The 22,335-nt window shown below is 35.9% G+C and overlaps 2 protein-coding genes across 2 annotated transcripts; one reads left to right on the top strand and one right to left on the bottom strand.

The window, feature by feature from the left end:
- Positions 1-16,670: 16,670 nt before the first annotated feature.
- On the top strand, positions 16,671-17,352 carry LOC149388867 (uncharacterized). Its single transcript, XM_089622968.1, has 2 exons — positions 16,671-16,971; positions 17,056-17,352. Exons 1-2 carry the CDS (start codon positions 16,781-16,783, stop codon positions 17,162-17,164), a joined length of 300 nt encoding a protein of 99 aa, XP_089479094.1. The 5' UTR covers positions 16,671-16,780; the 3' UTR covers positions 17,165-17,352.
- Positions 17,353-17,641: 289 nt separating this feature from the next.
- On the bottom strand, positions 17,642-19,554 carry TLP3 (tubby like protein 3). The gene is made up of 5 exons (XM_089622967.1): positions 18,974-19,554; positions 18,814-18,901; positions 18,574-18,703; positions 18,278-18,472; positions 17,642-18,026 (listed from the first exon to the last, which is right to left on the bottom strand). Exons 1-5 carry the CDS (start codon positions 19,319-19,321, stop codon positions 17,648-17,650), a joined length of 1,140 nt encoding a protein of 379 aa, XP_089479093.1. The 5' UTR covers positions 19,322-19,554; the 3' UTR covers positions 17,642-17,647.
- Between the last annotated feature and the right edge of the window lie 2,781 nt (positions 19,555-22,335).

Genomic DNA, 22,335 nt, shown 5'->3' with positions numbered 1-22,335 from the left:
CGGCTATATGATATGGTCACAACAAGTCATGGATGTAGATTCATGATATAGGGACATATAATATATTCCCCATTTTTTGCAGCTATATATAATAGCCGCAAATTTTTCAGCCGCAACTTTTATCACATATGAAGCCATGGCCGAAAGTGAAATTACTGCGATTTTTTTGGATTAAACGGCTAACGTGGATAAATACAGCCTGCTTGAAAGGCATCAATGGATCATTTTAATTCTAATAGATTAGTAAATTATTTTATATGTTTTTGCAAGCAAAACATAAGAAATCACTCTTAAAAAAATGTCTGTCATTAATAGAGTATTTAAACACTATTTCATCATTTTTTAAATTCTACTAAACACATAAATAAGATGATGAAAATTTAAGATTTTTATATGATTATATAACTATAGAACTCCAAAATATATTATCTTATTATATATAAATGAAATCAATTTCAATTATTATTACTTGATTATCTATTTCAATTAATATTAATTAGCAAAATAATATTTATTATTATTATTTTCACCATTGAATAAGATATGGCGACTGCACAACAAAAATTATGTTGAAGGAAAAAAAAATTCTTTTTTTTTTGCTATGAAGTTGTGAACTTTGTGAGTTTATGTTTTGTGCTAGAAGAAAAAGAAAGGCACAAAAAGCTGGTCTTTTCAATGAACTTCGGTAGAGAATCGGATACCATTACTAGAAACTAGCTATAATCTTATCAAGTTCATTGTATTATAAGATGTGTGAATCCGAAATTTACAAGTTTTTTATTTTATTTTTTTATTTGCATATTCCTTGAAATTCTATTATGCTTCTTAAGATACAAAATCGTAAATAGTTGCAACAAAACGAAAAGTTGAATAACTTTTTACTTCTTAATTTTATAAAAAAGATACCACGATTGACAGCATACGCAAGAATTGCATTAGAAGGAAAAAGAAGGAAATTGACACCTCATAGACAATCCTCTGTTACCCGTTTGGAATTCAATGTATAAGAGAATGAGAAAACACGAGAGATCATGGCTGCGTTTGGTTGAGATTAAAAAATCATGTTTTTGGTTTTTCAGAATAAATTAAGCTGTTTATTTGGTATTTGGCAAAGTTGTTTTTACAAAAAAACTTTAAAAGCGATTTTAGATTTTGTACAGGAGTTGGAAAAGCTAGGATTTATAGCTTTTGGAAATAGTATTTTTAAGTTTGCTATACAAATTACTGTAATATTCTCGTACAGTAGACGAAGAGAGTTTTTTTTTCTCAGACAGCGATGTCTTGTCTCTCTCTCTCTCTTCTCTGTTTATTTTTTTATTTTATTTTTCCCCCTCTTTCTATGACTGATTTGATGAGAACATAAAATACAATAGTACAATACTAATTTGGTTGGCATGTGATGTGATTATTATTTTATCATTTTTTTTCCTGTAGTGTTGTATTTTTAATAATAATTATTGGTTTTGTTTAGCGAAAGGTTTATTTCATTTTATTTTTTATTTTTGTAAGAATAGCTAATGACTTTGTACAAGAGATGTAAAACCTTTATGGTACGCAACATTATATTTTGGGACTATATAATTGTCTTCCATCTCCAAAATCTCCTTCTTTGGAAATACTTGAATCTCAATTTTCCTCTTTTAGCTTAATAATTATTAAGAACATATTAATAAGCATATTAATAATTATTATTTAATTTTTAAGAACACTTTTATTTTAGTTTTTTTTTACTATAGTATATTTATTTTACTAAACGCTAAATCAGCTTTTGTTACCAACAACAACTGTTTTATAAACATTTTACCAAATAACTGTCAGTTTTTTTTAAAAAAAACTAAAAGCAATTTAAAAAAAAAAAAAAGCTATGTCAAACGATGCCCATATAAATGGAAGTGAAATTAAGAGGAAAAATAAAAATTATATGTTGTTTTCGAATGTTATGGAAAATAAAAGGTAAATGAGAGAATAAAGAGAGAAAATATAAATTTATACGGCCCCGCATATAAAATTTAGACGCTTTATTTCCCACCCAATTTTTCATGAAAAAAATATAATAATTATGGAAATTGTTTGTGATAGTGTTTTTTCAAAACTAATCGTAAGAGTAACGCGTCTAAAGTATTTATCACAAAAATAATCTTTTTCAAGTTTTTAATTTTCATTTTTTTATGTTTATAGATTTTTTTAATAAAAAATTGTTACTGTTTTGGGTTATATTTAATTTTATTTATAGTTTTACTATTTTATTTAAAAGAAAGATGACATTTACAGTTTGAAAACCTCTAAACTTTGAAAGGATTCAAAACACCAACTATATTTGAAACGTTGCACTTTTAAAATACCATCTATGTAATTTTTCCAATGAAATCCAAATGTTAGTTAAACATTTTCCATCATAATTTCCTTTCTTTTCTATTTTCTCTCCATTTAAACAACACAAGAAAAATTGGGTAGGTGTAAAACATGAAAAATCTAATTGAGAAAAAAATGACAACCAATTTAATTTTTCTTGAATTATTTAGATTGGAGAAGATTCGATGGAAACCAGAGTAAAGAGAAACATATATTTAAAATTGAGATAATATCGAAATTATGATCATTTTAAATTTTTAATAGTTTTGTATCAAAATCCATTACTTGTGTTTTAATTTGGAACTATTACTACATTTTATACATTCACCTTTTTAACTTTATTATTTTCCTTCTCATTTCTTTTTATAAATTACATCTAGATTTATTGACATGCTAAAATTTATTGACAAACATATCAATAGATCTTCAAAGATAATTTTTTTTTCAGATTCCAAAAAACTTAGAAAAATCAGATTATTTTACTTCACATATCACTTCATTTCGCATACATTATATATTAATGAAAAGATCTAAACTCTAAACTAGGATAAAATGTAAAGGAAGAACAAAATCTAACATGAAGAACAAAAAAAATATTAAGAACGCAAATGAACCATACGTCGCTTCTATGCAGTCGGACGCCGTTAGCATTTAACAACCCATATAATCAGCCACGCACGAGAGAGAGAGAGAGAGAGAGAGAGAGAGAGAGAGAGAGAGAGAGAGAGAGAGAGAGAGAGAGTTAAATGTGTTAGTTTATTATTTTTTTTCAAACAAAATGTGTTTGTTAAAATATTAAATTAAATGATTAAGAAATAAATACAAAACAAAATAAAATGGCTAGTCATTTAGAAATATTCTGGTACCAAACATTTCTCTCTCCTATAGATAAGTAATAATTTTTTTATTAAAATGTAATTAATGAATTTTGGTACAAAACTATTAAAGTTATCATAATTCTAGTATTATTCCTTTAAAATGAGGATGTGTGTTTCTTTATTCTCACTGTCTTTGTTAATACTTTTGTGACGAGTTTTATTTTTTGGGCAAAACTTTTTGTAGTTCAAGAAGTTGCTAACTTTGCTATGAAAATTGTTCGTCATTGCCCACTGGGGATTCCTGAAAATAGTTAACAGTTTGCTAGCAAAAATAAAATAAAATAAAATAAAGAAAATAGTTAACAGTTAAATTAAGGTAGTATTAAGAATTTAAGATTAAAAGAAAAATATTTTCCTCTTGCTTTTATATATACACATAGTGTGGTTAGATTCCTATATTCAACGCACAACTGTTAAATTAGACCGACCATGTTAATTAGTTGTTTTGTTTATTTATGATTTACGTCTTTTTCAAAAGCATATCACATCGTCATCGCAATCCACAACCATGATAATAGAAGTCACGTGACGAGGAATTAAGTGAGAAGAAGTAGATAGATAGAGTAAAAAGAGCTTTGTTGAACTTTTTGGGAACCACTGTGCTCTCTTCTTCTTTTTCAATCGCAAACTATTCTCATGCGCGTGACTTTTTTGCTTGTGGTCTTAAAAACAGCAGATAAGCATAAGCCGGTGAACCCAATTTATATATGACGAACGACAATCTCATTTAATGCAAAAATCAATAATTGCGATAGTTGAAATCAATGAACCATTACATATATAAATCCTACGAGAGGCCTATAATACTTGGACCCCTAAGTCTCCAACTCCAGGTAACAACAAGCTTTAATATATCACACGTTATTACGTACTATTGACACATATCTATCTGTACACGTCTCAATCTCTCAAATGATCGTTACTATACGACTTACGTACGTAACAGTGTAAGTGCTTATAAAGTGTAATTTGATTCATATTTTGGTCTAAATGGTCATATGATTGAGTAAAAAAAAAACAAAAGTGATGTGTAATTAGTCGTATTTTTTTTCCTTAAGAAATAAGTGCTTTCATTCAAACAAGAAATTTCAAGGGATTATTTACGTGGTTTATGGTGCAAACTCTTTTTGAAATGTTTACAAGTTTTAATTTTTAAATAATAAAAAAGAGCCTTTGTCTTAGCTTGTGTTATCTTCTTTAGCGATTTGCGATAATAGTTGGCAGAAAAAAGTAGGCGCACCATGTGTCTACGAAACAGCCTACTAAATGACAAATCAAGATTCGGCACGCCTTCCTTTGATTTTATTATTTAATTATTATTATCATCAATTTAATAACTTATGTATGATTTGGATTTTTCTTTCAAGTGGTCGATTTCTATTAGAAAAAGTTTATCCGTGAGTTGAATTTGAATGCATAACTTCACGAATATTCTATCAAGTTTTACTTTTCGTTATCGAAGTACGACATTGCTTCTAAAGCTGTTTTTATTTCACCGATATTAATAATATTATTATTTTCACTATATTACGAGTTTAATAAAGATCCAATAAGTTTGGTTTTTGCGAGATGACCTGATTTGGTTTTTAAAGTTTTGTCAAGATTGTTTAGGTACAGCTTTCACATCAATATCAATTTTAATGAATCAGTCAAGATTAGCTATTTTGCGTTCTATTATTCAAGCTATAGGTTTTACTTAGAGAATATAAATTTTAGAAAACATAAATAGAAACACTAAATTTCATATTTATCATAAAAGATAAAAACGCATCCAATTGCAGCCAAAGGTAATAATATTTTAGCTATTACTGAATTTTGATTGAACAACTCATAATTTTTTTTAATTTTTTTTTTATAACTTTCAGGATAAATTGAATTTAAAGTGTTATTAACCATATTTAAAAATCTCTTTATTTTTTCTTCGCAAAAAAAAAGAATCCTGCATGTGTTCTATATATATTTATAAATAAGTAAAGTTAACAGGTACAATCTTAAAATGTTTATTTTAATAATACTTTAATCGTAATTTCAAAAAACAAATTGTTTTAATAATTTTGAAATGACCAATCAAACGATGTGCCAAATGATTAGTGTAGAGATATTAATTAGTTCACGAAATGGTGAACATTGTAAAGTCGATCTCCGAATAAATTTGATGTTATCTTAAACTATAATAGTAACTCAAGCCATGCTTTTATCGTGAACGTGATACGTCAAAATCATGCAGTGTTAATTTAATCTTTTGAACGGACTTAGTTGTGTTTGCGTGTGGAAAACGAAAAAAAAGTAAATTTTTTTCTTCTTCGCAAAACAAAAATGATTACAAAAGCACAACGTCTAATCAAAATCTTTGGCTGTTTGTATTTCAAACGGAGTCACAACTCACGACTCATAAAGTATGCATGAGATTCATCTCTCTGTCATACAATAGCAGTTTATATGATTGAGTTAATTAAGGATATTATTATTTTAATTATCACCACCACCATAACTATAATATTGCTCGGTCATGATTGTCATATAATTAAAAAAAGATACGGTTTTTGGTTAACAACTCTTAGACCTTTCGGGTACTACTAACTGTACAGTTTACAGTGTTGCATACAATGACATACAATACCATGAATAGCTTTATCTAATCCACTGCTTTTTTTTTTCCCCTAGTAATAAGTTATTACTATCATTATCATTATTATTTTGTTATTGAAAAATATAAATAATAGTAAATGGGAAAACATCATTTGCTATGATGATGATTAGCCAAAGTGGACCACTAGCTGGTAAGCTCTCACACCAAGATGGTTAAGGGTTGTACACATATACATATACATATATATATACACACACACACACACACACACACACAAGGCTTTGAGTATATCTGAAATCCATCTGTATATTTTGAGCTCTTTGTATCAAATTGGCCCACCAGGAGAGGCACTTTTGGTGTAAAAAAAGACCTCCTTGATGCATGAAATAATAATAAAATAATAAAAATAAAAACCATCATCCCGTTTAAGCAATCCAACAGTTCCAATCTCGTGGATCAAACTGACTAATGTTTTTAAGCCCATATTTGGGTCCACCTAAAAGTGGGACCATAGGTCCAAATATTGAGAAGAAAGAGAGAAAGGAAAAGAAAGTATTCTTGGCCAAATTGGGACCAATTAGCGACATTAATTTATACTATAGCCATGCTATGCATGAAACAAAAATCAGCAGTAGTGACGTGGATTTTCCTAGGTGAAGAAGAAGGCCCATTTACATGTAATTAATGGATACAAGCTCGCAAACTGCTTGTTTGATTGCTTTTTTGTTTTGTTTTTATTTTTATTTTTATTTTTCCTTCCTCTCAGGCGCTTTGACACTTTGCTTTGTTTCAATCTCACTCTTTTGTTCACTTTTGTTGTTTAGCTACTACAAATGTGAAGGCATAGGCATTGCCTGACCAAAATAATAATAATAATAATAAAAATAAAGGCATTGACCTGCACACAGCACTCAACTACAACGAAAATTTTCATTTTGTAGATTTCAAAATCGAAGAAATATCAAAATTAGATCTCATAGTTGAAAAATATTCAAAGTTAGATTTTTGACTCAAATTCGGATAAAAATCCCTTTTAGCTAATTTAACCTCTAATTTTCGAAAAATTTCATCGGAACTCATCGGGACTCACCGGAAATTAGATGAGTTCCGATGACTTGGGTTAATTTTATATATAAAAAAAAAGGCCTTCAGATGCGACAAGTCGCATCTAAACGCAAAAAAATCTTCTTATAACAAAAATAACAAAAGGTATTATTAGTTTTGAATTATTAATTTCATGAAAAAGTCTTCTTATAACAAAAATAACATATTGGGTGAACTTATAAATGTTTAAAGTATTATTAGTTTCAAATTACTAATTTCATAAAAATAATTTCATGAAAGTATTATTAGTTAAAAAAAGTCAAATTATTAATTATATAGTGACTTCAAGTAGTCAATTCCAAATAAAAATATCAATACAAACAGTAATCAAAAATATTATTTCTCCAAAAAAAATATCTTTAATCATCTGCATTCAAATTTTAAAACATCTTTAAATAAATATTATAAGTTTTAAATTATTAATTTCATGAAAATAATAAAGTAGACACATTTTTATTAATGGAGAAGACACATTTTTAATTAATAAAGACGTTTTTATAATTTTTACTAATAATACTTTAAACATTTTTAAGTTTACCCAAAATGTTTTTTTGTTATAAGAAGACTTTCATGAAATTAATAATTCAAAACTAATAATATTTTTATTTATTTTTGTTATAAGAAGACTTTGGGCCTTTAGATGAGTTCCGATTTTTGTTATTCAAGACTTCGCATTTATTTTTGCTATTCAAGACTTCGCATTTAAATGCTTGTTTTTTTTTTTTTTTTGGTAAAATGATCCCAAATCATCGAAACTCATTTAATTTATGATGAGTTCCGATGAGCTCAGACGAAATAAAATGAAATTCATCGAAAATTTGAGGTTAAATTGGCTAAAATGACATTTTTACTCGAATTTGGGTCTAAAGTCTAATTTGGAATATTTTTCAACTAAGATGTTTAATATTGCTATTTTCCCAATTTTGAAGTCTACCAAATGAAATTTCTCAATACAATATTGGTATTTAATTTTCACATACAAGAAAAAAACATGGGAGAAAATTTTTAGACTTGTCTAGCTATGCACAATTAAACGATATATGTGTGCGTGTGTGTTATAAATTTGAACTATTTCCTCATACTATTTTTAGTTTAATAAATTGGTCCTTAAGCTCTTGTTATGAAGATGGTTTTGTCTCATGTAAATTTTGTGCACGGCTGTTGTTCAATTAGCAAATCTGTTCATTGAAACTTGAAAGCACCTAATAAAGGATTAGAATGTCAGATTGACTCATGGCCGAAGTGTATTGTTAGGTCTTTGTTAAGAGGAAAACAAATTATTTTTTTGTAGATGTAAGAAGTGAATGGTATTTCAGGAATCAGAATTGAACCCAAGAACAGGACAAACACTCTGAAACAAGGGTTGTGAAAAATGTTTTGGTGTAGATGACTAAAGTGTGAAATTACTAACTAAACACAGTATAGGGACCAAATTATTAAAATATTAGAGTATAAACACGAAATTGTTAAAAGTCACAAAATTAAATGACTGCGTATTGCGATTGTTCTATTTTCTTATAATATAATCTGAAACACTCGAATATTCATACATTGCCACGTCAGTTAAATATTGTTATATGGGCCAAAAAACGACAAGTGGATGAAACCCAACTATAATAAAAAGATCATCAAGACCTAGAGACGAGTTAAAATCAATGAATACGCCAGCGACTGAGATTCCAATCTAGGCACGTAGAATAATGAGTATGTTAAAGGTATTAAAGTGTAAGCCGTTAGATGGCAACTAGATAGAATGAACGGCTAAGATAAAGCCTCAAGAAATGTATTTATACTCTGCTAACAGAATTAGTTAGCTATTCAGTCAAATCAGTCAAGAAGTCTTTGACTCATCTCTCGTCTCTCTCTCTCTCTCTCTACAATCTCCTATATTCTTGATATGGTATCAGAGCTAAGGCTCATCGACTGAATCGATTCGCGTTTTCAATGGCGTCATCGGAAAACACCGCGGCGTCACCAACAATTAGCGATCCTCGGCTTCAAGCTCTAGCGGATCAAGTCAAATTGTACCAGAATGTGGTCCCACACATCAATCCTCTCAGTCTCCGACTCGATCGGAACAATTTCCAATTCTGGAGCACACAAGTCCTGTCTACAGCGCGAGCTCATGGACTCGAAGGATTTCTACTCGGAACTCTCGCATGTCCGTCTCAACTGCTGAGCACAACCGACAACAATGGCGGTGCGAGTCTAATTCCAAATCCAGAGTATGTGCTCTGGCTTCGACACGATCAATTCCTCCTGAGTTGGCTCTTCGCCTCCATCTCAGAAGGAATGCTAGGTCACGTCAATCGATGTCTCACCTCAGCCGAAGTCTGGTCAACGCTGAGCCAGATCTTTCATACGACGTCGAAGGCTCGAGTTCTTCAACTCCGATTCGCGCTTCAGACGACAAAGAAAGGCAATCTCAGCGTCAATGAATTCATCCTCAAGATGAAGACAATCGCAGACGATCTCAGCTGCGCCGGTGCTCCAGTCCAGAACGATGACCTAATCCTCTACATTCTCGGAGGTCTCAGTCCTGAATACGAGTCAGTGGTGGTAAACCTAACCAGCAGATCGGAAACTCCGTCTCTTCCTGAACTTCAATTTGCGCTTCAATCGCAAGAAATGAGAATCGAATCGCTCAATTCGAACTCGAGTTCAGAGAATTACTCGAATCCATCAGCGAATCTGGCATATCGTGGTGGAAGGGGGCAAAATGGCGGTCGTGGTGCTCGTGGACGCAATCGAGGTGGAAGAGGTGGTCGCAACAGCAACAATCGCCCTGTGTGTCAGCTCTGTGGTAGAGTTGGACATCTCGTCACAAAATGCTTCCATCGTTTTGACGTGCACTTCAGCGGCGTTGCCTCACAGCCTCAGAACACGTCTCCACAGCCTCAGCAACAACAGAACTCTCAAGCATTCGCTGCAACAACAAATGAAGAACAGGTCAGCCAAGAATGGTACCTGGACAGCGGAGCGACAAACCACGTCACCTCTGATGCCTCCAACATTGCCACTCAGTCGGACTACAAGGGCAAAAACAAACTCACCGTAGGTAATGGATCTTCTCTCCCTATACTACACATTGGTGACTCATCCTTGAAAATAAATCATGGTAACCTGCTTTTGAAAAACATCTTACATGTCCCCAACATAACCAAGAATTTACTCAGTATTTCACAATTCACAAAAGACAATAATGTACTGATTGAATTCTATGCTGATAAATGTCTGATCAAGGACATGGCTTCGATGAGAGTTCTGCTGGCTGCAGCTCTTAAAGATGGTCTATATCAGCTAGATATCTCTCGGCTCGCAGTCTCTCTCAAGCCAAGATTTCATGCTCTTGTGACCAAACTTGATGGCCAACTTTTCTCTGTTTGTGATAAGTCTTGTGTCTCTCTGTCAAAGTCTTGTTCAAAGCCTGTTTGTAGTGTACCAAAAACTGAGTCCTCTCAAGAATCTTGTATAAATTCTTTTGTGTGTGACACTGTGTCAAATCGGTCTAGCACCTCTGATGCTCAAATTTGGCACAGAAGGTTAGGACATGTACCAAAGGATATTGTCAATTGTGTCTTGAAGTCTGTAAACTGTAATCTGCCAATGAATAAAGATTTTTTTTGCTCTGACTGTGTCATTGGTAAAATGCACCAATTCAATTTCAAATCTGTTCCAACTCACACAACAAAACCTTTTGATCTTGTACACTCAGATATCTGGGGACCCTCTCCAGATATTTCTCAAAATGGATACAGGTATTACATACACTTTGTGGATGACCTAACCAGATACACATGGATTTATCCCTTACACACCAAATCAGAAACAAAAGCCACTCTTCTCAGATTTATAACCTACATTGAGAGACAATTCAGTGCCAAGATAAAAGCCTTTCAAACCGATTGGGGTGGAGAATATCGACCCTTATTACCCATCCTCTCTAACCTTGGAATAGATTTTAGACACCCTTGTCCACATACTCATCAACAGCAAGGGAAAGCTGAAAGAAAGCATCAGCACATCACTGAAATGGGATTGACCTTCCTATCAACAGCCAAACTCCCATATAGTTTCTGGTGGGATGCTTTCGTAAGCGCTGTTTACACGATAAATAGAGTACCATCCCACATTCTCAACCTCAAAACCCCGTTTGAACTCCTATACAACCAAAAGCCTGATTTCAAATTCCTCAAAGTGTTTGGAAGTGCATGTTATCCATTTCTGAGACCGTACAACTCCAACAAGTTTCGGTTCAAATCTGATCTGTGTGTCTTCATAGGCTACAGTCCTTCTCATCGTGGTTACAGGTGTCTTCATTCAAGTGGTAGAGTTTTTATTTCCAGGTCTGTTGTGTTTCATGAGTCTCACTTTCCATATCTTGAGTTGTTTTCTCAAACCAGTCAGTCCACTGGTGTGTCAAACAGTCAAACACAATCTCATTCTCTGGTTTTTCCATGGTCTCAAGTACAGTCACAACCTCACCGGCCAACCTCTCCATTACACAACACCTCAAATGCCACAAATACCAACCCGGACACACAACATAGCCCTGCCACTGATACTTCTAACACACAACTATCCACACACACTCACACAAACCATAACCTCATCCCTACACCAAGTCCAAGACCTAACTCACCTCTACAGAGCATTCTTCCCATTAGGTCACAAACTACCAGTTCACCTCATACACCTCCTCATCTCCAGCCCTTGCCACTCAGCAACACCCACACTATGGTCACCCGGTCGAAAGCAGGCATTACCAAACCAAAAATTTTTAATGTTGAGTCACAAGTGAGTAGTATAATAGAGGAACCATTATCGGTCAGTGAAGCTTTGTCTAACAAACAGTGGAAGGCTGCCATGGATGTTGAGTTTAATGCCTTGCAGGACAACGGAACGTGGTCACTTGTTCCAGAAGATCAAGCCACCAACATCGTGTCAAACAAGTGGATCTTCAAAGTCAAGCAGAACTCCGATGGTTCCCTCAACAAACTCAAAGCGCGGCTAGTGGCACGAGGCTTCGAACAAACTGCAGGAGTTGATTTCTTCGAAACCTTCAGCCCAGTTGTAAAGCCGGCAACGCTCAAAGTCATTTTCACACTCGCTGTGACTTTCCAGTGGGACATTCAACAGGTGGACATCAACAACGCTTTTCTTAACGGCGTTCTCAACGAGGAAGTCTACACCTATCAGCCTGAAGGTTATGAAGACCCACGGCATCCAACACACGTGTGCAAGCTTCACAAGGCGCTGTACGGACTCAAACAAGCCCCGAGGGCATGGTATGAACAGCTCAGCAAAACGCTGCTACTATGGGGATTCAAGAACTCAACATCAGACAGCTCTTTTTTCATTTACAAGACTGAATCCACATGCATCTATCTCCTAGTGTATGTGGATGACATTCTTGTAACTGGAAATAACCCCACACTCATCAACAAGGCCATCTCCGATCTTGACAGGTCTTTTAAGCTGAAGAGCTTAGGCTCTGTTAGCTATTTTCTGGGGTTTGAAGCTACCAGGGACAAAGAAGGCCTCAACCTGACTCAGTGCAAGTATCTGCGAGAGTTGCTGAAAAAGACGAACATGGCTCACTCAACTGCTACTCCAACGCCCATGTGTCCCAGCACAAAACTCAGCAAGGACGATGGAGAGCCATTTGAGCATGTGTCACTCTATCGGAGCACAGTTGGTTCACTTCAATACCTGACCATGACAAGGCCAGACATAGCGCTCACGGTCAACAAACTAAGTCAGTACTTACAAGCCCCGACTGAGAAGCACTGGATAGCGTGCAAAAGGCTGCTCAGGTATCTTGCTGGTACACAAAACCATGGACTCAGGTTCACAGCAGCACGGTCAATGACCCTAAGTGCTTACTCTGATGCTGATTGGGGCAACAATCTGGATGATCGACGTTCAACGAGTGGTATCTGTGTTTACTTGGGTCCTAATCTCATCTCCTGGACATCGAAGAAACAGGAAGTCGTTTCCAGAAGCTCCACAGAGTCAGAATACAGAGCTCTGTCCATAGCTGCTTGCGAAATCATTTGGCTGAAGATGCTCTTCGATGAGCTAGGTGTCAAGCTTAACTCGAGTCCCCCGGTGATATGGTGCGATAACAAAGGAGCTGCCTCGCTGGCCTCAAACCCCGTGTTTCATGCCAGAACGAAACACATAGAAGTCGATGCTCACTTCATTCGAGAGAAGGTGCTAGCCAAGATAGTAGAGGTCTGTTACGTGCCAACCACGGAACAAATAGCTGACTTATTTACCAAGCCGCTTCATCCACCTCAGTTCAAATTTCTTACTGCCAAACTTAACATGCTTACCCACGTCTAGTTTGAGAGGGCGTATTAAAGTGTAAGCCGTTAGATGGCAACTAGATAGAATGAACGGCTAAGATAAAGCCTCAAGAAATGTATTTATACTCTGCTAACAGAATTAGTTAGCTATTCAGTCAAATCAGTCAAGAAGTCTTTGACTCATCTCTCGTCTCTCTCTCTCTCTCTCTACAATCTCCTATATTCTTGATAAAAGGTAATGCACTGCAATTGTATTATAGTGAATCTCGTTAAAGTAATCATATCTTCGTGAATGCAAGATTAAAGTGTCTAATTCGAAAATGTAATACTTTAAATAAATTCTAAAATGTTACATTATTTTGGTTTGATAAGGTCTAATTAAAAAAATATATATACCCGTGTAATAATTTATAATTCTTTATTAGCGCATTTTTCATATATAAATATATATATATATATATATATATATATATATTATAAGTTATAAGGATCTTAAAAAGGGACAAACATAGGAATAAAAAAATAATTGAGATATTAGGTATTTATGGAATTTCCTCTAGATTTTACAAATGATCATATTGTACCTATAAACTTAGGTTTGGTTAAAAATCATGTGGTAGGGTCAACATATTACTTCGTGTCCAATTATATATCATTATTTTCTTTCGTTCACAATACTAAAAAAATTAAGATAGGTGTTAGAAATTGATATAGAAAAACTATGACCATTTAATTTTTTTTTTAAAAGATATTAATTGCTTCTAATTCTAAAATTGTGACTAAGTTTGTCAATAAACACAATTGTTTATTGACATATTTATCGATAAAAACAATTATTTATCGACAAATTTATCAATAAATAATCATAGTTTTGGACTTACTGCATTAATGGATTTTGTTGATTTTTTTCAAATGAATATAGTTTTGGTAATTGGTATAATCCCATTTTGAAATTAAAACCTCACATTTGGGCCTATCTTCTGCTATACATATCAAATATGAAATCTAAGTACATTAACTTTAGGGTAATTTAGCAAAATAGTCAACTTAAACGTTGAGAATTGCTAAATAGCCAAGGTTTGGTAAATATTAGGTAAATAACCATTTTTATATATTTACAAATGTAAATATCAAGTAAATAGCCACTGTCATGATAACCCACATCATCATTTATGGCTATTTACATAATATTTACCAAACCTTGGCTATTTAGCAATATCAAAGGTTTAAGTTGGCTATTTTTCTAATTTTTTGTTAACTTTATAGTGGAAATTCAATCTAGTAGCTTTTTTTTTTTTTTTTTTTTTTTTTTAAATTTATCGTGAAATGGCATATTTAAAGCTTTTATCACATCACAAGAATAACTTTTTTAATTTGTAAATCGTAGCTTTTCTTGATGTTAACTTTAAAAAAACACTTGGTTATTGTTTTGGACTCTATTTAACTTTAATTATTGTTTATAATTTAATTTAGAAGGAAAATAATCTGTTATAGTTTGAAAACCAGCTATTTTTTTTAAAAGATTTAAAATAGCAGTTATTTTTGAAATGTTACATATTTAGGTTTTTTTGTTGTTGTAATTTCTCCACATATATACTAGTGGGGTATTTTTTTTTTTACCAAAAGAATGAGCTTGTGCCTAGTTCAGGCAAAAACAGGATGGTAATATGAGTTTGTGCCCAGGCTAACGCTCTATGTAGCATATATAATTGTTATGATTTAATTATTTTATTTTTATATTTTAATTTAGAGGGTAATTAGACCAGTAGTCCAATAATTCATCCTCATTTTAAAAAGTATCACAAATTTCATTTTATTGAAAATATAACCCACCAGTTGCTCGTCCTCTTTTAGTTAATTAATTTAGTACGAGTCTGGTGGGCTATTTTTTAAATAAAATATAATTTTGACTAAAATCTTAAAAATGAGCTAAGTGAATGGTTAGTTCCAACAAATAATTATTGTTAATTTAACTCATCATTTCTAATCAGAATGTTATATGTTATGATTATTTTTTTTAGCTAAAGTAAAATAAATTTTTTGTAATAATTTTTTTCATGAAAGTCACTAGTATTTAAAAAAAAAATTATTCTAGTAGACCTCAAAAATAATTAAATGAATTTGAAATAGCCCAATAATTATCCTTAATTATCCCTCGTAGAGGTTCCGGCCGGAGGTCACTTTCGGCTCTCTCACAGAGGTCTTGGCCGGAGGTTCCGTCTGGCTCCCTCACAGAGGTCTCGGCCGGAGATCCCGCCCGGGTCCCTTACAGGGGTCCTACCCAGCACTCCTTAACCAGGTCTCGACCGGGGTTCCTCACAGAAGCCTCAGCCAGAGGTCTTGTCCGGTCATCCCCGCGAGCTTCGGCCGCCGAGGTCCCGCCCGGAACGCGAAAGTGAGGAGGATTTTTTCATTCGCACGGATCCCGAGGTCTATAAATAAGACCCTCCACTCATAACCCGTGGTAACGAACTTTGAGTAACGAAACGTTCTTTGAAGGTCTACTGAAGCACGTTTCACTAGAATTTCATCTTAAAACACTAAAAATCCTCACATATTATTCATATTACAACCCTGTTAATGTTGAGCTTCGGAAAAGTAATCAGAGGCAATGCCGCTAAATAACCTATTCATCAAGTTAACTTTTGTTTCATCTTATTTCAGATCATTGGACAAACATGTTTTCCTATCATTTGTGAAGAGTAACCCGAATCTTTGAGTTCAAGACACCTTTGACTCAAGTGCGATCACTTGGTGAAGCATTGGATCGAACCGGTTGCACCATTAAATAGTTGTCCAAAAATCAGATAAAAAAATCTCTCTCCATTAAAAGGTGTGAACGGGTAGAAATCAAGAATGTCGTTGGGATCGTTGAAATACAAGGAAGCTTGTGATGATAAAGTTTTGGACTTTGGAGCGGTGTGACAACATGTCATTTATGCGCATTGGTTTGTTTGTTACGCTGGGAAGAATGTGACAAATTGCTAATCTGAGGCTTCTCTTATAAAATTGGGAATTTTCCTTAATACTGACATTAAAACCGACTTTTACATGGCGATATACAAGTAATTAGCAATTATCAAGCTCGCTGAGCCTTAATTCACAACTGCATCTGAGGTGTATCTAATGTTCTGAATGGTGTCAGTGATGGTGTGAAAGCGAGAAATAAAAAACACAAGATATTGTTCAGATAGCAAAGATTCCCGTGAAATGTGTCTGAGTTTGACTCGCAGAGAGCCAAGTACGAAGCACATGTGCAACTGCAAAGCACAAACCCAATATCTACCAATATTTGAATATTAGGTCACTAATGGGGTTGGTTTGACCGTTAGGTTTATGGCTGAAATGTAGAGCCTCGTCACTGCTTTTTTGACTCTCAGATATTATGGCACGGCAACATGGCTTCCTTTGAGCCTAATTATATATTGCTCTTCTTGTTTCAAACTTTAAACAAAGACACATTAGAACGGTTTTAGGGATTACTCTTCTTCCAGCAAAATATTTGTTCTTTCTTTCGAGTCTTCTTGACTCTGTTTGGTTGCTCAATGGGACCTGGTGGACCGGGAGGCCCAGGACCCGGTTGGGGTCCCGGGCCAGGTGGGCCCGGAGGAGGTTGGGGCCCGTTACCGGGTGGGCCCGGTGGGGGTCCCGGGCCAGGTGGCCCAGGCTTCTTCCCCGGCCCGGGCGGCTTTTTCGGTGGCTTCGCCAATGGTTTATGCGACATGGTATCGTCGTGGTATGATTCTTTAAACACTGCTAACTTATTTTTAGAGCAATTTTTTTTTTCTCGTAGTAAACTAAGGTTGTTCATTTTTTGCAGCTTTTATTGCTTGTGCTGTTGTTGGATGCTTCAGGACTGCTTCGGTGGTGGTGGGCCCCGAGGAGGAGGCGGGTTTGGTCCTCCCGGTCCCGGTGGACCTCCGTTTTGATGCCCCGAGACACGTTTATTAGTTTCACTGCTTTGCTCTCTCTCTCTCTCTCTCTCTCTCTCTCTCTCTCTCCATGAAGAAGAATCTTAGCTGCTCTTTTGTGTTTGCAAGTTGTGCACTTTTTATGTATGGTCCTCCTGGTTTGATGTAGAACTATTTTGTGTAAAGAGAGACCGTTTTAAAATGAACCCCCACAGGCCCACATGTTGTATGGTCAGATCAGTAGAGAGACGTTTTCGGACACCATACAGAAATATTGCCCTTTAATTTGTCATTTTCAGGACAAAGCAATCATTTCTCAAAGTCTTTTTTATACTACTTAGATCAAAAGAGCAACTAGCTACACATGGTTATGGCTTGTAGACCCAGCCAGCAAATGCAATCAAGAAGCCAACATGACGTCTTGACGAGTCTTGTCTAAAATAATGTTACATGTCCCAGATAGCACACTAAATGCGATTTCACTCCATCTTTGAATTTCACTCACTCGCACGCGATCTTGGTGTCGAAGCTGCTGAGGCAGATGGCGAAGGCTTGGAAGGCGGAGATGGGGTAGTGATAATCCATGGTGAAGCAGTCCTTGCCGACCTTGCCGAACTGGAGGACGACGGTGTCTTGGTCGGCCACGAGCTGGAAGTTCTTGACGGAGGCCACCGTGACTCTGCCGTTGAAGTTGAGGCACCAGCACTGAAGCTGCTCGTGCCACCTCGGGGCCTTGTTCCTCAGCACCACAACCCCTCCGTCCGCCTCAAACCTCTCTATCCGCGTCGACTTTGACCGGAAAAACGACGGGAATCTGCCCTGCCCCAACTCGCCACGAGCCGGGATCGCGTCCATCACGCATTGCATCCTCCTCGGTCCCCTAATCAAAACAAACCCCCGTTTTTTTTTCTTTCTCGCTAAGACGTGACAAAGATAATGATACTACTTTCATCTCCTAGGTCCGGGCTTCTAGCCCCGAGTTTAGTCCTTTACCACTAGATCGATTCTTGAGGTCACCCGTTAATCAATTTTTTTTTTTTTTTTTTTTTTTAATTTGGCGTGAGAATTTGATTGGGAAAGGGGTTATTCCCGTGTCGATGTAGTGAGAGTGTTGAGACTTTTTACACGCACCTGGAACCCAAGACATTAAGCTCGTAGGAGATGTGGGCGACGGGGTAGTTTCCGGTGGGAATTCTCGGGGAGACTTGCTTGAGGTTCGCGAGCCTCGTGGAGCGGGATTTCGCAAATTTCGGTCCCCCGGCTTGGGCGGTGGTGGTCGGGGGTTGGGTGTCGTAGATCGTGAACTTGGTTCCGAGGAAGTTTGATCTGCCAAATGACAGACATCACAGAGCACATATTAAGCACCCAAAAATAAAATAAAAACATGAAAATGGGCATCCTAGTAGTGTTGTTATTGAATCGAATACCTCAACTTCCCGACGAAAGTATTGCTTCCTTTGGACACGTCATCGGAGTTCAGGGAGATGATGTAGTCTGTGCAAGTGGGGCGTCTGCATTTCCGGGCCGCCAGAAGGAATTTTCCGTCGTCGGTTGAAGCTGGAAATTAGGTTTTATTTTATTTTATTTATATTTTTAATAAAAACAAACCGCCAATACAATGTAGTTAGTGACTTAGTTCAAGCAAGAAAAAGGAATAAAGGTAATACCTTGATTTATGCCAAGGTAAAGATAATAAGTCTGGTTGCTCCGATTCCTCTTTATATAGCACTGAAGAACCGAATCCCTCGGACCAGGCTGTGAAAGCATTATAAAAAAAAAAAAATCAATTTTATTTAAATTAACTAGCGAGTGAACGAAAAAAATAACCTGCTTGAGCGAGATCGGGAATGTGAGCTTCCCGGAGAGCTCCGGCGATCCGACGATTTCCTTGAGAATCTCGCGCCAGTTCCGGCAGACTCCGGCGCAAGCGACGACGTTCCGGCGAGGAGGCCAGGCTTCCTCCGACGCCTCGATCCTCATGAGAACGTCTCTCAGAAGCTCCGGCGGCATATTCGCCCAGCAGCTCTGCCTCATGGCGTCGCCGGCGCCGGAGACGGCGAAGGTTTCCTGAACCACGCGGTTAGACCTGGATCGCCCGAACTTGACATCGAAGCCTTTTCGGGATATGCTTCCGATCTCGTCTCTCATCCCCTGGATCACGCTCTTCAGCGACATCCCGGCGAGTCTCCGAGAGAGAAAAAAAAGCCTCTTCTTTAGGGGAGACCCATCGGATCTGGGGAGAAGCTAAGTGAAATTGTGAAGTGAGAATTGGAAAAATGCATGAAGAGAGAGAGAGAGAGGCAGAGAAAAGGGTAAAGTGAAAGATCGTGTGTGGGGTTCGGGTTTTGATGGAAGGTTGAAATGTGGGTGAGGGAGTTGAGAAGAGAAGAAAAGAGGGAGTTTGTTAATTAGAGAGGGAGATATATAGATGGGTCGTTTTACCTATAAAAGAATCAACTTTATCGGCTTTGGTGTTTTTCTTGTCGGATTCGGGATCTTTTGGCCCCTATCTAGTTAATTGGTGTGAGAGTCTTACCGAGTGAGTGACAAACTTGGACATAAAATGCAATATTCTGCAACTTTTATTACAGAATTTTTAGCTTAAAGATGATTTTATGAAAATTTCATCATAAAATGCAATATACTATGATTACTTTATCATAAGGTTATAATTTTAAACGGAGATTTGTATTTGTTTGAACTTTGAAGACTTTATAACCAGATGGTCATACAATCATAAAATACCAAATCTTATGAAAAATTTGTCATAAAATCTTCAAATATAAGCGCCTCATTTTAATATTTTTTGACAAAACAAATTTAGGATGATGTTCGATGCATAACCCTATCTTATTTATTGTTTTTGTGTAAATCTTAATGATTAAGATAAAAGATTGAGATACTGCTTACTTACGACTATCGCGTCACAACTCTAATTTTATTGGTGAACGTTAACTATTCATGATATATTATTGGTTACCGCAAAGTATACAAGTAACAATTGCCGCTTAGTAAAATGTTACCACGAGTAACCTGAAAATATGAAATTAGTTTTGATATAATTAGTGTAATTACACGGACTAGTTAACTTCAAACGTTAATATTGCAAAACATCCAACGTTTTAAGATTTTAAGCATGATAACCAATTTTGATGATGTGGCAATTAAACAAATTTTTTGCTTTTGATTTCTCCCTTTACTGTTTAAAATCGGTGATCTATCAAATAATTATAATTATTGTCATGATTTAAACGCATACTGCAATTGGAATATATTTGGAGAAAGAGTGGTATTCAATTAAATAACCAATTAAATAGTCAGTTCTCACTTATTCTTTCTCTCTCTCCAACGACTTTAACTCTCCCAGAATTGCGACGAAACAATATCACAGCTACTGTCTCCATCCCGCGCGACTCGGGTCGATCTTCCTCGAGCGCGACGGCACCCATTTCCTCTAGATCTGCACGCGACGAAATGGTGCATTTCCCCAACCCGTTGTGGTCGTGTCTACCAAATCCGGTGTTGCTCCCTTCTTTCGGCGTTCCTCGCCCAGGAATGTCATTCGTCCTGGGTTCGTAGGATGGAGACGAACCGCAGGTCCCTTGCCCTTCAGAACTGTGACCAACGTGGATTCTTCTCTCAACACACACAATCGCAAGTGCATGAATGTCATCAAGTAATAAAGTGATCTTAGCACGACTATCGATCCACGAGGACTATATAGCTCGAATTCTAGACTTTGTCAATTTCTATTATCAACGGATTTTCAAACAAAAAGTAAAAGGATGAGGGGTTTGCAAATGTTGGATTTCAAGAGTGTCAAACAAGCAAAAATAAAAGCGAGATTTAATTAATATTAAAAGATGAGGGACACGACTTCGTTGGTTTCAAGGTGTGATTGGCTATTGAGATCAAATGTAAAAAAGAAAAGCTAATGGTTCTAATCTCACCTCTCGATTTTATCTGCTAACATCGCCCGAGTTGCTAGGGACCTGTTAGAGTGACGAGCTTACACCTCTCTGTTGGGGCTCTATTAAAACAACCTAGCGTACTAAGACCAAGGCTCAAACGACTACACCACTCCTTTAGTCTTTCTATAAATATAGATGGACTAATGAAGGATTGGATAGATCTCTCATATCTTTTACCTCCCAGTCTCAAAACATGGAACAACACTCATTAATTACGTAGATAAACTAACCAGGAGAATGAAATACACCCCAACTCATGGAATTCCTCTTTGAGTTTTCTAACTTGAAGAAGAATTCTATCCTAAGCCATGAGCACACACACCCATTCACCAATTATGAGTATATCCTTACTCAAGATTTAGCTACTCATAATTGAAAACAAGCAAATCAACATAAACATAAGAGTAATCGACAAAACAAATAAGAAGAAAGACTTCTCAATTAAGAAAAATAAAACTAAACTCAAATCAAATCTCAAATCAAGTATCAATATCCAAAAATACCAAAAATTAACTAGAATCTTAGAGAGCAAGTAAAAGCAACAACAATAGAGGTAGATAGTAGATGAGGCTATCACTTCTTCTTCTTCTTCTTCAATCTCAAGCTTTTTCTCCTTCAATGGCTCTCTAGACTCTCCAAAACTTGATATTTTCAATAATGAGTAAAGTTGTGATGTATTTGGACCTGATTAAGAGCTTATGGCATTGGATTCCATAATTTCGGAACATTCCCCACCATTAGATGGGATCCAAAGGTCAAGATTAGTTCAAATCCAAGATCTTTAAAAATATGGTCCGTTACCTTGCGCGTCGCACAAGGTCTTATGTGCGTCGTCTGGATGTTGCTCGCGCCGCGCCCTCGTCTGCGTGGCCATCACGATATACTCTGTATTTGTTGATTGCTTGAATTGATACGTGTAAGTCTTTCACGCATCGTGCTCTGTTGAACCTTCCAACGCGTCGCGTCCTGAAACTTGCGTGACGCGCGAGGTTGCGCTGACTTCTTTTCCAACTTTGACTTTAGATTCCTGGAGTCGTTTCTTGCCCTTTTTTGCTCCACTTTTGCTCGTTTTCGCACCAAAACCTTCCTACTCTCTTGGATATGAAAATTACTAAAAACTACCAAAAACTATCAAATATACCTATGACTAGCGTTGATTTTTGTTTAAAAGGGTGAGATTTTATATGAGTGATTCACACTCATTAATCTGGCGCCGGT

This window comes from Urtica dioica, chromosome 8 (assembly GCF_054948205.1).
Source record: "Urtica dioica subsp. dioica isolate 48M chromosome 8, U.dioica_male_clone48M_v1_H2, whole genome shotgun sequence".
Classification (NCBI taxonomy): Eukaryota; Viridiplantae; Streptophyta; class Magnoliopsida; order Rosales; family Urticaceae; genus Urtica; species Urtica dioica.
The sequence above is the reverse complement of the archived record's forward strand: the minus strand, read 5'-3'. Positions and strand labels throughout refer to the sequence as shown.